The sequence below is a fragment of the Dysidea avara genome, chromosome 11, assembly GCF_963678975.1.
Source record: "Dysidea avara chromosome 11, odDysAvar1.4, whole genome shotgun sequence".
Classification (NCBI taxonomy): Eukaryota; Metazoa; Porifera; class Demospongiae; order Dictyoceratida; family Dysideidae; genus Dysidea; species Dysidea avara.
The window spans coordinates 12,772,194-12,787,880 of NC_089282.1; the positions used below are offsets into that span (position 1 = coordinate 12,772,194).

The following is a 15,687-nucleotide window of genomic DNA, read 5'->3' on the forward strand; positions in this document are numbered from 1 at the left end:
AGAAGTGTTATATAACATGCACTTCACTGTGATTTAATATCGTGCACACTCCAGCTTGTTTCAGTACTTTTTATCTTTTTATTGATGTGCCATGGTCTCTACTCTAGTTGAAAATTTCAATTTTTTTGAGTACTTGTTTGTTAACTCTTTTGTAAAAAAATTTTTGACTGGTGAACCCACGCATTAAAAAGCGAAACATTCATTACGCTTCGTTGTCAGCTATGTTCAATCCGTTACATGGCATTACGAATCAAGAACTGTTTGAAAAGCACCTCTGCAATCAAAGTAGCCGCTATGAAAATATGGATGGTTTTGTTATGAAGGGAAGCCATCACACACTACTGCCAAATTGACAACTTTTGCTGTCAGCAAAGATGAATCAGAATGGGATACAAATGAGGACACTGGTAAGTCCATAAAGAATGCATTGTATGTACTGTGGTATGCCAAAAGGCTCGTGTCTGGCTGAAGCAATGTTGTACAGTGAAAAAAGCAATCCCGTAGCCTTAGCTGTTATCGAATTACACTTGTCTGAAGGCATCAGTTACTTAGTCAGTCAGTCAGTAGAAAATTCTGTTCAACATATATATATTTTAAATTCCATAGCAACTTGTTGAAAGCATTTTGGATCGATCTTGTTGGCTTAGTTTTACCTAACCAATTTTGCAAGACTGCATCATCATCAGGGAAAAGTGACGTGAGGCTGGTTTTTTCATGGGCCGCACCCAAACCTTTGTGGTCCCTACTATACAGTACTATCGTACTGTATTTCTCCTCCACAAGTTTACAAGTAAAATAAATCATCTATAATTTCAGTGTATCCAGAGCATTAATTTATCCATGCTGGAATCTGAAAAAGCAAGCAAACGGTAGATCTGAGCCAAACTGGTCCAACTCAGACATTTACAGCTCTACCAGTACTATACCATTGAGCCAGTCACATCAAATTTGATGCTGAGAAAATCGGAGCAGATGCCATGGGGGAGTGTTGTATGTATATTGTCTCTTTCTTTGATACTTTCAATATTAATGCCTCACAGAGTTGATGTGACTCTGGCAGAAACATTCTAGACTAAACAGTCACAGCCAGTCTCATCAGTAAATACACAAGTTGACTGACAAGTAAAAACTACAACTACAAAACACACCTCAAAACTGTGTAGTTTTACCAACAAAACAACATCAATTTCAGTTGAAAAGTCAGACAATTTAAAAGGTTTAAACAATGTTTTTTTTATAAAAATATGATTGTAAAAAGTATAAGTTAATAATAGCATATCAGTTTACACACAGTCTTCAACACTTGTGACATTTTGATAAACCAATAAGAATTGCTCCAGGGAATAAAAATACAAGACCAACTAGATAAAGGATAATGTTCTTCAAGCCCTGGGGAGAAGAACATAATAATTAATCAACTTATTATGACACAATTGCTTACTTTGATTTCTCTAAACCAGATGATACCATACAATGAACTGAGTGCACCTGGTCCCTATATTATTGGATGAAATAAATTATTTTAACGAAAGTCTGAAACACTCTAATACAGCAGTCAGACACAAATACATTGCTTATGAATGGTGGTGCGTCAGCTTTAAATAATCTAAAAGGCAAGTATTTTTACGTGCAGATATATGTAACCTGCTGAGCAAAAACCGGCCGTTCGTGCAAAATTCTATTTTGCTATTAAAATGTATTGAAATAAACTGGGTAAAAATATGTGTGCTGCATAAAAAATTTTACGCACGTTTCAATCGCTTCGTTATGTACTGAAACAAAGCTCAAATCAAAAAAAAACTTATACACCACCTGATTCTCCTGTTCATTGGGAGTAAGAAAATCTTTGTTTAGTGTTCATACAGCCTATGGTGCATGAGTTATGGGCACTTATTTATGATGCGGTAGAAATAAAATTTACCGTCATCATTTAATTGCTGAAATGGCCTTCTTCTTTGTACACATGGAGACGTATAGGGAAAACCCTTGATCGATGTGCCAGTTCATGGTGGTGAACAGACTGAGCCAAACCCCATCTTCACAGCTTGTTTTAGTCGTGAGTTATGATTGATTGAGTAAGCGCTTGTAATTTTATTTGCCGTATTGTTGCTATACAAATTGAGTTTATTCCTGTTCCAACAGTCTATTGCTATAACTCCAAGACTATTCATCACAAAAAGCTGAAGCTTTGGCTGTCCACTCCTTTGTTACCATAGATAACAGAGAAGCAACACGAAAATGGCTGGTTTTTGCTCAGTGAGTCACATATGACAGTTAGTGCTTGGATAACTTGAGGTGCCCCTAGAAATTTGTCACACACTAAAGAGGAGTTACTGTAGTTACAGGAGTGTAGTTGTCAATACACATATCAACCTCCTCAAATGAAGGACACGATAGAAAAAGCTCCATAATAAGGACGACAAAGATTTTGGTCTGACTCCATATCTGAAAGAGGAAAACCTCTATATTATAGCAAATATAAGCCGAAAATTTAGTCAGCATCCTAATTTCACTAAAGGATGATGTCTGAAAAATAGTTACACCCTTCTTGGGCTCACTTGTATTCTATAGAAATTCATGTAAACATTAATGGTATTATTCTTCAACAGCAATGCAATCCATGCACATACAGTGTGACCTAAAGTTTACTCACCGATGAAACCAATGGATAAGACACAGTGAGAGACAGCTCAGAATTTGCCACAATCCAGGCAGCTAAACAAACAGAATTCCACAACAATAACAGAACTGGGCAACATTATTTACACAAGTAGAAGGAATGATTATAGGAGTCAAAGAAAAAAAAAGTAGTGAAACAAGGGAGGTTGCCTATACCTACAGATATACTAATCCATTATACTTCAGTCTAGCTATACCCATGACTGGATTAGGGATTAAATGTCCACTAGTATATCTGCAGGTACTTAGCTTTTCCCTGTTTCACCCTACATTTTATTTTCTTTGATCCCTAATCCAACCTAATTTTCCTTTTTTTACTTTTTGTAACACTAATGAACCTGCGCATACTGCATCAAAAGGAAGAATGGCTCCAGGCATGTCATTAAATTAATGTTTGAACATACATCCAAACTATTAATTGTTGCTGAAAGGCAAAGTGTCATTACACTTCATTTTCAGCTATGTTCAGCCCAATACACAGTACTACAAACAAAGAACACTATGAGAAGGACCTTTGCATTGAACCCCAGTTATCATGGAAAACTTGTGACAATTCCCATTACAAACGTATGGAAGTCATTACGAATCAACACCTTGTGCTGTTAGCAAAGATAAATGGGACACAAAGGAGGACACAGGTAAGTCCATAAAGCATGCATTTGTACGTAACGCGGTATGCCAAAAGGCACCAGTTAGGTGTCTAACACTGAAAAAATCAGACCTGTACCTTAGCGGTTACTGAGTTAAACTTATCTGAAGGCATCGGGAATTAGTTAGTCGGTAGAAAATTCTGCTAAGTAAAAAAATATATATAATTCCATGGTAACTTATTGAATGATAATATAAATAAACAGCTTTAGTGATGTGTGATAATGATTTTGTTACTTTATCAATTATCATGATACTTGCATCATAATACAATAGTTTATCATGATAGTAGATCCAAATAATAATTTAGTGGTAATTTTATTGATCCTATACCATACTGAAATGAACAAATGTTAATACAGCAAATGTTGAGGTTGAGAGAGAGGAGAGAGAGTTAACTAAATAATTTAAATAAACTAACAAATGCTTCAATTGTAAGAGTATTTGAGATAAGAATATCTGATTTACACTCAAGATAATCACAGGCTATAATCATCACGATAATGGATCACTGTGATATGATTATCACACTACCATCATTATTATTGTACATCAGGAACTCTTTGTCATGGCAATAAACAAAGCAAAAAGTAACACATGTATTAGTCACTATTAGCCCTCTAGAGATCCGCAAGAGTGATTGCAGTACACACTGCATCCACAACAGTCTGTGCACTGTATGTATTATAGGATATAACACATTGTGGTTTAACCAAATCACTCAGTGGAGAGTCAACCATTTGAACTAAGGGTGTTCAACTGAAATGTATAAATGCCATTCATTTATATACATATGGCAGAACTTCTCCAAGCCAGTCACCTTTACTTGACCTTAATATGTAGGTGATTGCTTTATACAGTGTATAAAGTCTGGAAGTCTTGTTAGAGAGGTGACCGCTAAAGCAGGTTCCACTGTAGAATTTTACTCAATTACTCTAATAGAGCATACGCCAGTTGACAAAATACTCTAATTGAACAATCGCATTGGAGTTCAAATTATAATTGACTCTCCACCATTGTGACCAAGAAATAGCACAATTACCAAGAAATAGGACAATTCCACTTCTACACTCACATACCAGTAGCCATGCCCCACATTATACCAGATACCAGTCCAGGTAGAATGACTTTTGGATAAACAACAGGTTTGTTTTTCTTGTATATACAATAAATTATGAACCAAAATGAGCTTGCCAGTAGAATACCAGTGAAAAGACTAAACGTGTAATCAATGGCTAAAAGAAATAAACACAATATTTTCTCAGATGCAGAGGTTGCACTCACCCTTCATATCTTTGTGCTGTTTATCAGTACACATCTCCATCAGTTGTATGAAGGTGAATGCAAAACTGAACAGTAATCCAGCAACCACTGATAGGCCAAACCCACTACATGTACACAAACACCTCAATTAGTATATGAAACATTTTGGAAGACAGTAGTACAAGTACAAAGAGAAATTAGGAAATGAAACAAGCCTGTACCTGTAGCTATACTGGTACAAATTTAATTTCCCTAATTACATCAAACATTGAAGAAATCAAGCACGTAGTGTCAACCACCAGTCAAGTTATGTTTGGCTGAAGGCATCAGTTAGTTAGTAACAGTAGTCAGAACGAAATTTGTTAAATAAAAATTTTAATAGAAACTTCAAAATCTTAAAGCATTTCAGGTCACTAAACACACTTTGGGGATTGATTATACATACCTAAACAATACTACCAAGCCGTCGTGAAGAGACTGGTTTTTTGGGTGATATTTTTTTGGGCAGGAAAAGCACAAACCCTTCATGATCCCTACCATACAGTACTACCATACTGCATGATAAGGCACTAATACAAGTGTGCAGTGTATATAAGAGCCACAATCAGATTCAAAACACTTTTTTACACACACAATATCACATGGGAATACAACTTTAAAGATGGGAGACAACTTTCAACCAAACGTACTTACCAGATTCTTCGGGGCCAAAAGCCTAGTTTATCTACCCAGGAATAATCAGTATCTTTCTTGCTAGCATCTTCACCATTAATGGTTTCTTTGCTCTTCCCCACTGCATTGTGTCTCATTCCAGCAAACGTCACTCTCTGGCTGTAAGCGGACTACAACCAAAAACACATACTGTAACATAACAGTTAAATACTGCGTCATACTGAGCAATCCTATATAAATTAAAACTATCTAGATACCTCTTTCATTTGCTCTGAAAATGATTTTGGTATTAAAGGGTTCTTCTCCTCTTGACCACTCTCGTCAGTAGTCTGCTGTTGCGTCTTTCCTTCTGACGTGACAAAGCCAAACACGATCACTCTAAACACAGAGGTAATCATCCAGCGCAATGTACATTCTACCTCACCCAACTATGATTGTGGCTAGTCCTCCATAGTTAAACCCTTCACATTTAGGATGTTCCTCAAGTAGTAGTCTATGGGTAAGATTTGAAATTCACTCATGTACAACAATCACATGTACACAAACACTTGGGATTATAACATATAAACTTTTCAGAAACATTAGTGATTAGTGGCAACCTCTATAGTGAACAGATCTCAAAGGTGTACTTCATGACTTCATTAAAATACCCACGTATACAACTTGATAAGACCTATGCTTCTATCGGTATTCATTAGTATTCCAAATAGAGCACATCAGTGATAAACAAGCTATAAAATAATTCCATTGGACTAGCTATGCAGACATACGTTAATTAAACTAACATCATGTTTAAATTTAAAGACATCAATATCAAGACATTCCATTATTTAAACCATTTCCATGGTAACTACTGATGTAAAGTGTCTACCTATCACCCACTCTTATTGTAACATGATCAACCACTCGTGAGTGATAAGTGCTTTGTTGCTCTATTTTTGAAAAGGACCAGATATTTCTATAACTGAGCACAGCACAGGAACCATCTGTCTGTAGTTTGCAATGCTTTCTGCAAAAGGAAAAATCACTAAGCAGTTACCCCTTTAATATGACTACCTCAGTACAGAGGGTGTAGGTCAAGTAGGTCCCAAATACAGCTAGGTATACTTCATGACCTCATTAATATGACCACCTCAATACAGTGACCATTTCAAGTAGGTCCCAAACATAGCTAAGGCATATATGTCTAAATATTTTGAAGGAGGGGGGAGAGGGGAGGGATATTTTCAAGGTTAAACTGCTATAATAAAGTTTATGGAGGTCTAAATATTCCAAGGATAAAATTTTCATTGTTAGCCCCTAAAACCATCGAAATCACTAAAAAGATTCTTCCTCAAAACATTTAGGCACAAAACAATCCCAATTAGACTTACTGAATGGAAAATTGAAGCGGTTTGAGCACACAAGATGAATTCTCCGAGTGACAAGACCAGGAAGTACAATATCACTCAAAGCACCACCTGTGCTTGTGTGTATGAATAATATAGCACTCGAGGGGCGTTTCAAGGCAAATACAGCACTTAGCTTCACCTCATGCTGAATTAGGTTTTCGAAATACTTCCTCATGCTGTATTATCAGTACATACGTGTGTGGCGGTGCTATAAAATATGGTACTTCATGACCTCAAATAAGACCACTTCATCATAGTGACTATGTCAAGGAGGTCCCAAACATAGCTAAGGTGTACTTCATGACCTCATTAATATTGATCGCCCAATTAATGAGGAACAAGGATATAGAAATACATATTGTACCACTATGCTGACTGTACAATAGCCATACAATGGCTCTGCATGACCTAGCCATGTTGGCTACTCAGAAAATAGTAACAAACAGAGCATAAAAAGGCAGGCATACTGAACGTGACTGTTACAAGATTCATAAACATTTTTACATCATCCAAAGAGGCATGTTTTGTAGTAAACTAAGGAAGTGGAGTGCCCGAAGCAGGATGCAATTAGTGACAAGCTCTCCACAGACAAGCCCTCGTGAATTTGAACAAGCAAAATTTGAATACTTCAGGAAATCTCATTCATAGCAGTTAGATACTGACACAAAACCACACAAAACTACACACTGACACTACCACACACACAAAGTAAACCAATGCCTTTGGCTGCTTTTTAAAAGCACCAAACAATGGCCAGGAGTCTTGCTCCTCAGACCAGACATGTCTCATGGGTCAAGGTGTTGGGTCCACCTCACTCACGGACTGTTGGCACTTGATTTCCCAGATATAGCTGGGTAGAGTATCTTGCTCAAGGAAACAACAGCAACTTGTCATCACCAAGCAACCTTGCCGCTACCACATAATTTAGCAGCTGTAGGCCAGCGCTCTAAGTTAGTGCTGGGTTTTGATCTTTCATAGACATTACAATATTGTTACTTGATATTGCGGTATAACTATATTATCAGTATGCCTTAGTTTCACTGTAGATGCCATCTTAGACTTCTACTACTAGATCCAGATACAAAAGTACAGTTTCTGCTCATAATATATTAATAATTATTGTAAACCAGTCCAAAATATTTCGTATATACACTTTTCCATGCAAATAGTTAAGCTGTTTTAACATCCATGGTATTGCGGTGTTAAGAAATTAAACGGTATTCAAAAAGAGATAACACGGTTTAACTATATTCAGTATATTGCTTAGCACTACTCTTCTAAGCACATGGCTGTGCTGCCTCACACAGCACACAAAACACACACACACACAGTACCCATATACACATACAGAAACACTATATGATACACCTGGAGGACATGAAACATAAACAGTACACAACAATCTCTATTATCATCATCACAAGGAGCCAAATTACATGCTAAACAAGTAGTCACCTCATATGACTGGCCATGTGTAATATAGCATGATAACAATGACACAACCCACATGTTCTGCAACTAAATATAGCTAGACCTAAGAGACTCCTACGTCTCATTCTGGGTTAGCCAACTTATTATTAAATTCACATTGACTCTCTTGTTCACACTGCTGCAAGTTTGGAATGCACATGACAAATTCTAACAAGAGCTAGCAGACGATGTGTTGTAAATTTTAGGTTCTCAGCTCAGGCACTTAACTGTCTCCAAATTCCCTCATTGTATTCTATTGTGGGGCAGCCCCTCATCTTGCCATGTCGGGCCCAGCTTGATATGGCTCAAATGATTCACCTTGTAGTTATTCCAGACCGTGTGTGTGTGTGTGTCGGTCTCATGCGCGTAATGCATGCATATGTTTACATTATTTGTGTGAAGAAAATAGCTGACTGCATTGACATGAATGCCTCAACTTACAACTGGTTAAGGACATTCTGAGATCCATGGTCCCACTTGTATGTGTACACACATTCAGACCAACAAAATCAAAACACCTCACTAATAAAGGCGATGGCACGAATATTGCTGGCCAAACAATGAGTACAAAGCTATAGTATACGCTCAATAGCTTTCTACAGTAGTTCCTAAAGTAATAGTTACAACAAAAGCCTCGAGTACTATACTTGCATCCAAGGTTAAGAGTCTGACAGCAGAGCTGGGGTATCAAAACACATCACTGTAGTCACAAGACATCATTGAGTGAACACAATAGCCACTGACTGCACCATAAAGTCTTAATGATCCATGCAGAGAAATGTTGGTCGCATCAGTTGGCAATGACTTTGACAAATTGAACACTCCAAGTACATGTACACTTAGGAAATTCCAAACCAGCTTTAACTAATTAATTAGCAAACTGTAATCTTCATGTTCCACAACAGCCTGCCCTAAACTTATGAAGCAACATTTAAGGATATGAAATGGACCTCCTTAAAGTCATGTTATAATCGACAGCCCTTGTACAGTGACTATATAAGTCACACCGAACGCAACATGGTACACCTAACAGTGATTACCCACACATTACAAAGATTAGCAAGCTAAGCACTCCCCCTTCAACCAAATATGGACTTGCTATTGCACTTTATAAGCACAAAATTCTGTTTAAGTACAAAATTAATGGATCATAGGATATGAGTGCTTCAACCAACACAATTCTAAAAGCAAAATGGACCTATGCTTTATATCATGTCCTGTTAGTGTAATGTACGATTCAGGGAGTCTTTCTTTGTCCACTTTGGGACCAAGTTTCTGGGGTCTTTCAATGTGTATATATAGGATGATACCATGCATGTAATAACAGTTAGTCTGAGCCACTCTATAACATTGCCTAATATGGGTGTTGAGTTAGCAAGGAGTGAAATCTTACGATAATTACAGCACTTGTCCGTGGTCCCATTTGCATTAGTATGTATAAATCTGAGATCCTTTTAAATCACAACGTCTCTCTACTTTGGCATATGCCCAAGTTGTCTGAAATAGAGGGGCACCAACTTCTTGCACACAGCAACTCATACATTATTGTGTGCAATCATAAATTATAGAGAACAGAAGCTTAAGCATATATTGGTCACTAACAATAGCCTATGGAACCTCTAACATTTAGTCTTGCACATCCATTATGCACGTGTCTGATTCAGGTGTATAAAATGCCAGCATGTAAAAAACAAAAGAAAAAAAAAGAAAAAAAAACACCTGAATAGAATCACCTGGCTTGTATCAAGACTGTGCTTTCAGTAGTTAATACTTAACCTTACATACTCTACTTTCTTCTCCAAGATGCCAGAGGTGATCTGGCACCACTCTGATGGCACCTAGGATGGTGTCACATTAGCTTGGATTCTTCTTTTCAGTTCAGCGGATGACTGAAACACACAGAAGCTACACATTGATAGCTCACTAGTTAAGACTTGTTTTGGCATAGTATCACTTGCCCACACATTACCCTTATGTGAGAGTGTCTGATACTCCCAATCTCATAAAAACCACCTAAAATGGTGGGTAGTTTACTAATTGCTCTATAACGTGTGATTCTGTACATGTAGCTCAAACCCCGTTGGCGAAGATCAAACGAATAAGAGTGGTAATTACTATTTCCATGCAGCACTGAAAGGAAAATACAGCACTGTTGATCATGTGCATAACATTTTAAATCACCAGAAGCAACCAAAACGATGCTATCTGTTTGTTTTATGACCAAACTTGTACTATATAGACACTTACTGATTGTCTGATGGCTGAAAACTGACACGGTATGAGTCTACAAAATGAACACTTTGAACAAAGACGACCAGAAAGCATTTGAAACCACTGCCACGCTTGTGCAGTAAGAAAAAAGCACTCTGGTGCGGTCTTGAGCCGAATTCAGCACTTGGCTTCTCCTCGTGCTGTATTAGTCTCTCACCCACACCCTCGTGCTATTTTTCCATATTGCACTCACGACAGTGTATACCGTATAGTGGGTTTTTACTGCACCTATAATTTATCATGAATCTTAAAAGCGTGCCACAAATTTCCGTGAACTCAGCTATCCGGGAAAATAAAATCTGATTTTTTCTAATTTCAATTACTTGAAGTTTGAAAGAGAAGATGGAAGCATTGTTAAACAGTTGTATACATGGCTACCATGTTTATAAAGACATTTTGGACCTGTCATTGCCGAAGAACTTACTTGTGGGTATGTGTGCCGCTGCAACAGTAGTGGGACACTTACTGCACGTCTTGCTGTGCGTCTTGCAGTTCGTTTTCGTTTCATTGTGGCACAATAATACGTATCGAGTTACAGAGCAAGAAAACACAAAAAGTTGAAAACACGTGAGATAAAATAAGCGTAAATTTAATTACCGCGGCTAACCACTGTTTGCGAAAATAAAGTCTTCGCAGTAAAAACCCACTATACGGTATAAAGGCTAAAATAGAGTTCAGGTGATAATCCCCTTGTTTAAGCACTTTTTATTGCAATGATCCTATTAAACTCTTATTTTTTTCCATATTTTTGTTAGTTATCTTACTGTACCGTATTTTATATTAGTAAAAGTTCCCATAAACGAAAAAATGGTACCAGCAACATTAGGTATGAGAAGCATACAAATTACTAGCCACTATACTGTAAGCAGTGACCATTTCAGCCAGTCCTATAACATATAGAGAACTAAATGTATGTGAAGAAGGTCAGCAATGAATCTCCTTATTTGACATACGACAGACAATTAATGCACTTTGCCACCCACAAATCAACACCTTTGAGTTAATAGTGAAAAGAGATGAGACAAAATTTAAGGTAAGCCCATTTTATCTCGAAAAGGAATGTGTTGAGCCAAAGCAACATCTGAGCCCATAGCATTAGTTGTTATTGACTTTTACATATAGTTAGATACCAAGGGAACTATTAGTGACTTAGTAACCCTGAAGGCCTAGGTCTGTAGCGTCCTGAGTGCAGCGAGGGCGTTACTAAGGGCCTGAGGGGTTACTAAATTGCTTAGTTCCCATTGGTTGTGGTGTCTAACTTAAGCATTACAATGGTTTACAGTGCATACTACTATAGCCACAGCATGAGTGAGGGGTGAAAGAGCAATGAAAAATAGCTGAACGTTCATCGTTCCTATGGCACCCACAAAAAATTTTCTCGAGGGGTGGATACCTGTAACCAGAGTAACAGCCACAGCTAGATGCACTTAGTCTATTATTTGTCCAGAATTATTTGCACACAGAGAATTGAAGAATACCACAGTATTAGCAATAAGCATTAAGAACAAAAATAAGTTTAACTCTGCTCCCAAGAATAAGGAATCGATACTCAACATCCAGAGTCTTGACGGCAAACGTTAGCCAGCTCCGCTAACTAAGTTAAAGATCAAGTTGATCAACTGTCACTGATGCACACAATGTTGGAATAAGATATAGAAAAGACACCAAGTACTGTAGTATGTCTTTTGTGCTATGATTGCTTATCATGAACAAAATTTTTGAGGGCACACATGATTAAGTGAACATGTGTTACGTGTGTAGGTGAGTAAATGATTTAGTAAAATGAGCTGTACTATAGCTATTCGATTATTAGAAATTACACTGAATGTACATTTTAGAAACTGGTAGAAACTTATCAGAAGTGTTTCAAGTCATTTTAAAGGCATGTTTAGACTTCATTTTGTACCAAACGATACTGCCATGGTGATGTGAAGGCATGGTTTCCGGTTGACATTCTTTTATGGCTATATATTGAATGATATTAATGTGAAAAATTATTTGTGCCCAGACTGGATCAAAAGGGTCTGATGAGACTTCAATAAGCCTTATCCCAAATGACATCACAGATGCTCTATTTGGGATACACTAACATATCTGAGTGTGAGTTCTAATGGAGAATCGATTGACTATTCAATTCTGGTAAAGATATTGACCTAAAAGTAACAGGAATGGTTATAAGAGGGTATAAAATCTATTTTCTAATGCTGGGTTAGAATTTTCAGCTGTTTTTCCAAGTAGAGTAGAAACACTATTGTTTCTTCATTGTAATAACCACACCTGACAGTTTCATTGCTTGTTAGTCACCATACCAGCCTTCAAATGTCATGGTTGAAAATATAAGTGTATCCCAAATAGAAAATTCATTTTTGGAATAAGGCTTATAATTATAAGCCAATGGCTCCTATCAAGAGTTTGAAGAGCCACCAGAAATTTCAAGGTGTCGTTTACTAACCATCTTCACTTATTATAATGCCTCCAAAATCTAAGCACCACAGCCAAAGTGGTCAGGCCACACAGAAGATTAGCTACGCACATGCACTGTTGCAAAGGCAAGCCACTTTGGGCAGCACCTACACTCCAGGTTTCACTATACAAAAAACTATGGTACACCAATTGCAGTGTCAATAAGCGTCATCTAAAACTATTGACACCAAAAATTTAAATGAAGAAAAACAAAAAATGGACTAAAGCATATTTCTGACCTTTGGCTACTACCTACACTCTAGTCCACCCTACCTATACTCTAGTCCACCCTACCTACACTCTAGTCCACCCTACCTACACTCTAGTCCACCCTACCTACACTCTAGTCCACCCTACCTATACTCTAGTCCACCCTACCTACACTCTAGTCCACCCTACCTATACTCTAGTCCACCCTACCTATACTCTAGTCCACCCTACCTATACTCTAGTCCACCCTACCTATACTCTAGTCCACCCTACCTATACTCTAGTCCACCCTACCTATACTCTAGTCCACCCTACCTATACTCTAGTCCACCCTACCTACACTCTAGTCCACCCTACCTACACTCTAGTCCACCCTACCTATACTCTAGTCCACCCTACCTATACTCTAGTCCACCCTACCTATACTCTAGTCCACCCTACCTATACTCTAGTCCACCCTACCTATACTCTAGTCCACCCTACCTATACTCTAGTCCACCCTACCTATACTCTAGTCCACCCTACCTATACTCTAGTCCACCCTACCTATACTCTAGTCCACCCTACCTATACTCTAGTCCACCCTACCTATACTCTAGTCCACCCTACCTATACTCTAGTCCACCCTACCTACACTCTAGTCCACCCTACCTACACTCTAGTCCACCCTACCTATACTCTAGTCCACCCTACCTATACTCTAGTCCACCCTACCTATACTCTAGTCCACCCTACCTATACTCTAGTCCACCCTACCTATGCTCTAGTCCACCCTACCTATACTCTAGTCCACCCTACCTACACTCTAGTCCACCCTACCTATACTCTAGTCCACCCTACCTATACTCTAGTCCACCCTACCTATACTCTAGTCCACCCTACCTATACTCTAGTCCACCCTACCTATACTCTAGTCCACCCTACCTATACTCTAGTCCAACATGCTAACCATTCAACTACCAGCGCCAGCTACCAACTTCTCTTCATGAGTTGAAAAGTCAGTGAAGAAGAAACCAGAGCTGAACCCGACCCTAACCCTAACACTGAAGTTTGCCTGTTAAGCATAATGATACCTTTCACAGTCTGTACGAAGGTAATGAGTTTGAGGTGCTGGAATGATATCTTCGCTCCCTCAAACCCTAGCTTGCCTCAAACTCACCAAAACCTTCATATAACCCAAGAGTTAATAATAGTGGAGATTAACTCTTGATATAAATAGTGTGCTTGATGCTTGAATTGTTTGGTCAGTGTTAATAGCTTTTGGTGGTGCTTATTGACACTGACGATAAGTGTCAATAGTCACTTCGAAAAACTATAGATCATACAGACACAACAAGTCACTACACAGTCACTACTCACAATCCTTGTAGCCATCCTGATAACATGTTGAATATACCCCACACAGTGAGACCCATCGTCATGCCAATTAGCTTGATGATAGGTACTGCCAGTAGGTTACCTGTACAATGCATATAGTGCAGAATTTTAGTAGGTCAATGACTAACATGTGATCATCACATATGTCACACATTATTATGTAAAATGCACAGATGGCAGTTTGTGTGCAGAGAAAAAAATAGTACACTTGTTTGAAAGAGAAAAGGGGGTCTGTCAACTTTACCTAATCAGCACGGATTTTACTCCTAAGTTAGAGAAGAGTTAAAATTTGTACTAACTTTTCCTTAATTGTATACATGTTTCATGCTTTCAGCAATTCCTCTGAACAAATCTGACTAATGTTCAGTAAAATTTCTCTTATATGCCATATGGAAGACAACGTTGGTTAGTGATTTAATCTTGGTTGTCATTAACAACTGATGACTGTTTACTCTAACATCAGTGATTCTTGCTTGAGGACTGATATGTTACTACATGTACATTATGGGGACGTAATGTATACACATATGTATACATGTGTAATACACATGCACACCTGTAGTCCAGCAGATAGCTCCAAACACGGCTGGGTAAAAAAACGGCGGCTGCTGACGAGCAAAATTGATGACCAGACCACATAACCAAATCCCAATGCACAGCATCCACTGAAAAAACATTCCATCTCCAGTGTCAAACCTCTTCACTGGGATAAAGTTACTTCCATAAAGCACTACAGCAATAACTACAGCAGCAAATCCTACTGCTAAACTTTTGCTAGAACAACCACCACCACCACTGCTCTTGTCCACCCATCCTCCATGTGATTCCACACCTGTTAAACAATAGCATAAATACATGAGCCAGGAGCAGCATTCATTCACGTATGATATTTCTACACCAGTCCTCGCTCCAGTCAACGCATACCTAATGTTGTGTGTCCTAGATCACAGACCCATGAATTTCCTGTACTATTCTTGCTTTGATTAGATAAACTCTCAGCGACGCTGCAAGGAACAACCAGGAGTAAGGCAAGGCCGGAGAAAAAGAAGTAGTCACGAGGCATCTTCGTTTCCTAATTGCACGCTTTAAAATTATTTTGTGAATACGCCTATAAAATAAGCAGCGCTTATGTCACGTGTACGCCCATAGGTGCGCGCATAGATAGGGGTGTCTATTATCTATGGTGCGCGTAAGCCTGCTATCTAACATAATGGAATGTGAACAATGTGATTGTTATTTTAAT

General features: G+C 38.2%; 1 protein-coding gene across 1 annotated transcript; it reads right to left on the reverse strand.

Moving 5' to 3' along the window:
- Positions 1 to 1,160: 1,160 nt before the first annotated feature.
- On the reverse strand, positions 1,161 to 15,564 carry LOC136238867 (transmembrane protein 144-like). The gene is made up of 11 exons (XM_066029495.1): positions 15,369 to 15,564; positions 15,001 to 15,276; positions 14,427 to 14,526; positions 5,687 to 5,755; positions 5,520 to 5,640; positions 5,284 to 5,432; positions 4,612 to 4,715; positions 4,407 to 4,562; positions 2,654 to 2,715; positions 1,442 to 1,495; positions 1,161 to 1,389 (listed from the first exon to the last, which is right to left on the reverse strand). The coding sequence occupies exons 1-11, from the start codon at positions 15,505 to 15,507 to the stop codon at positions 1,297 to 1,299; spliced, it is 1,323 nt and encodes a 440-aa protein (XP_065885567.1). The 5' UTR covers positions 15,508 to 15,564; the 3' UTR covers positions 1,161 to 1,296.
- Positions 15,565 to 15,687: the final 123 nt, after the last annotated feature.

What these genes read in the sequence shown, in the direction of transcription:
- LOC136238867 (XM_066029495.1), bottom strand. Translation starts at nt 15,507, where the DNA reads ATGCCTCGTGACTACTTCTTTTTCTCCGGCCTTGCCTTACTCCTGGTT. An exon ending in TCAGGATGGCTACAAGGATT is followed by an intron (nt 5,756 to 14,426) that starts GTGAGTAGTGAC and finishes TCTTACCCATAG; the next exon opens with ACTACTACTTGAGGAACATC. An exon ending in TCTGGTTTAGAGAAATCAAA is followed by an intron (nt 1,390 to 1,441) that starts GTAAGCAATTGT and finishes TCTTCTCCCCAG; the next exon opens with GGCTTGAAGAACATTATCCT.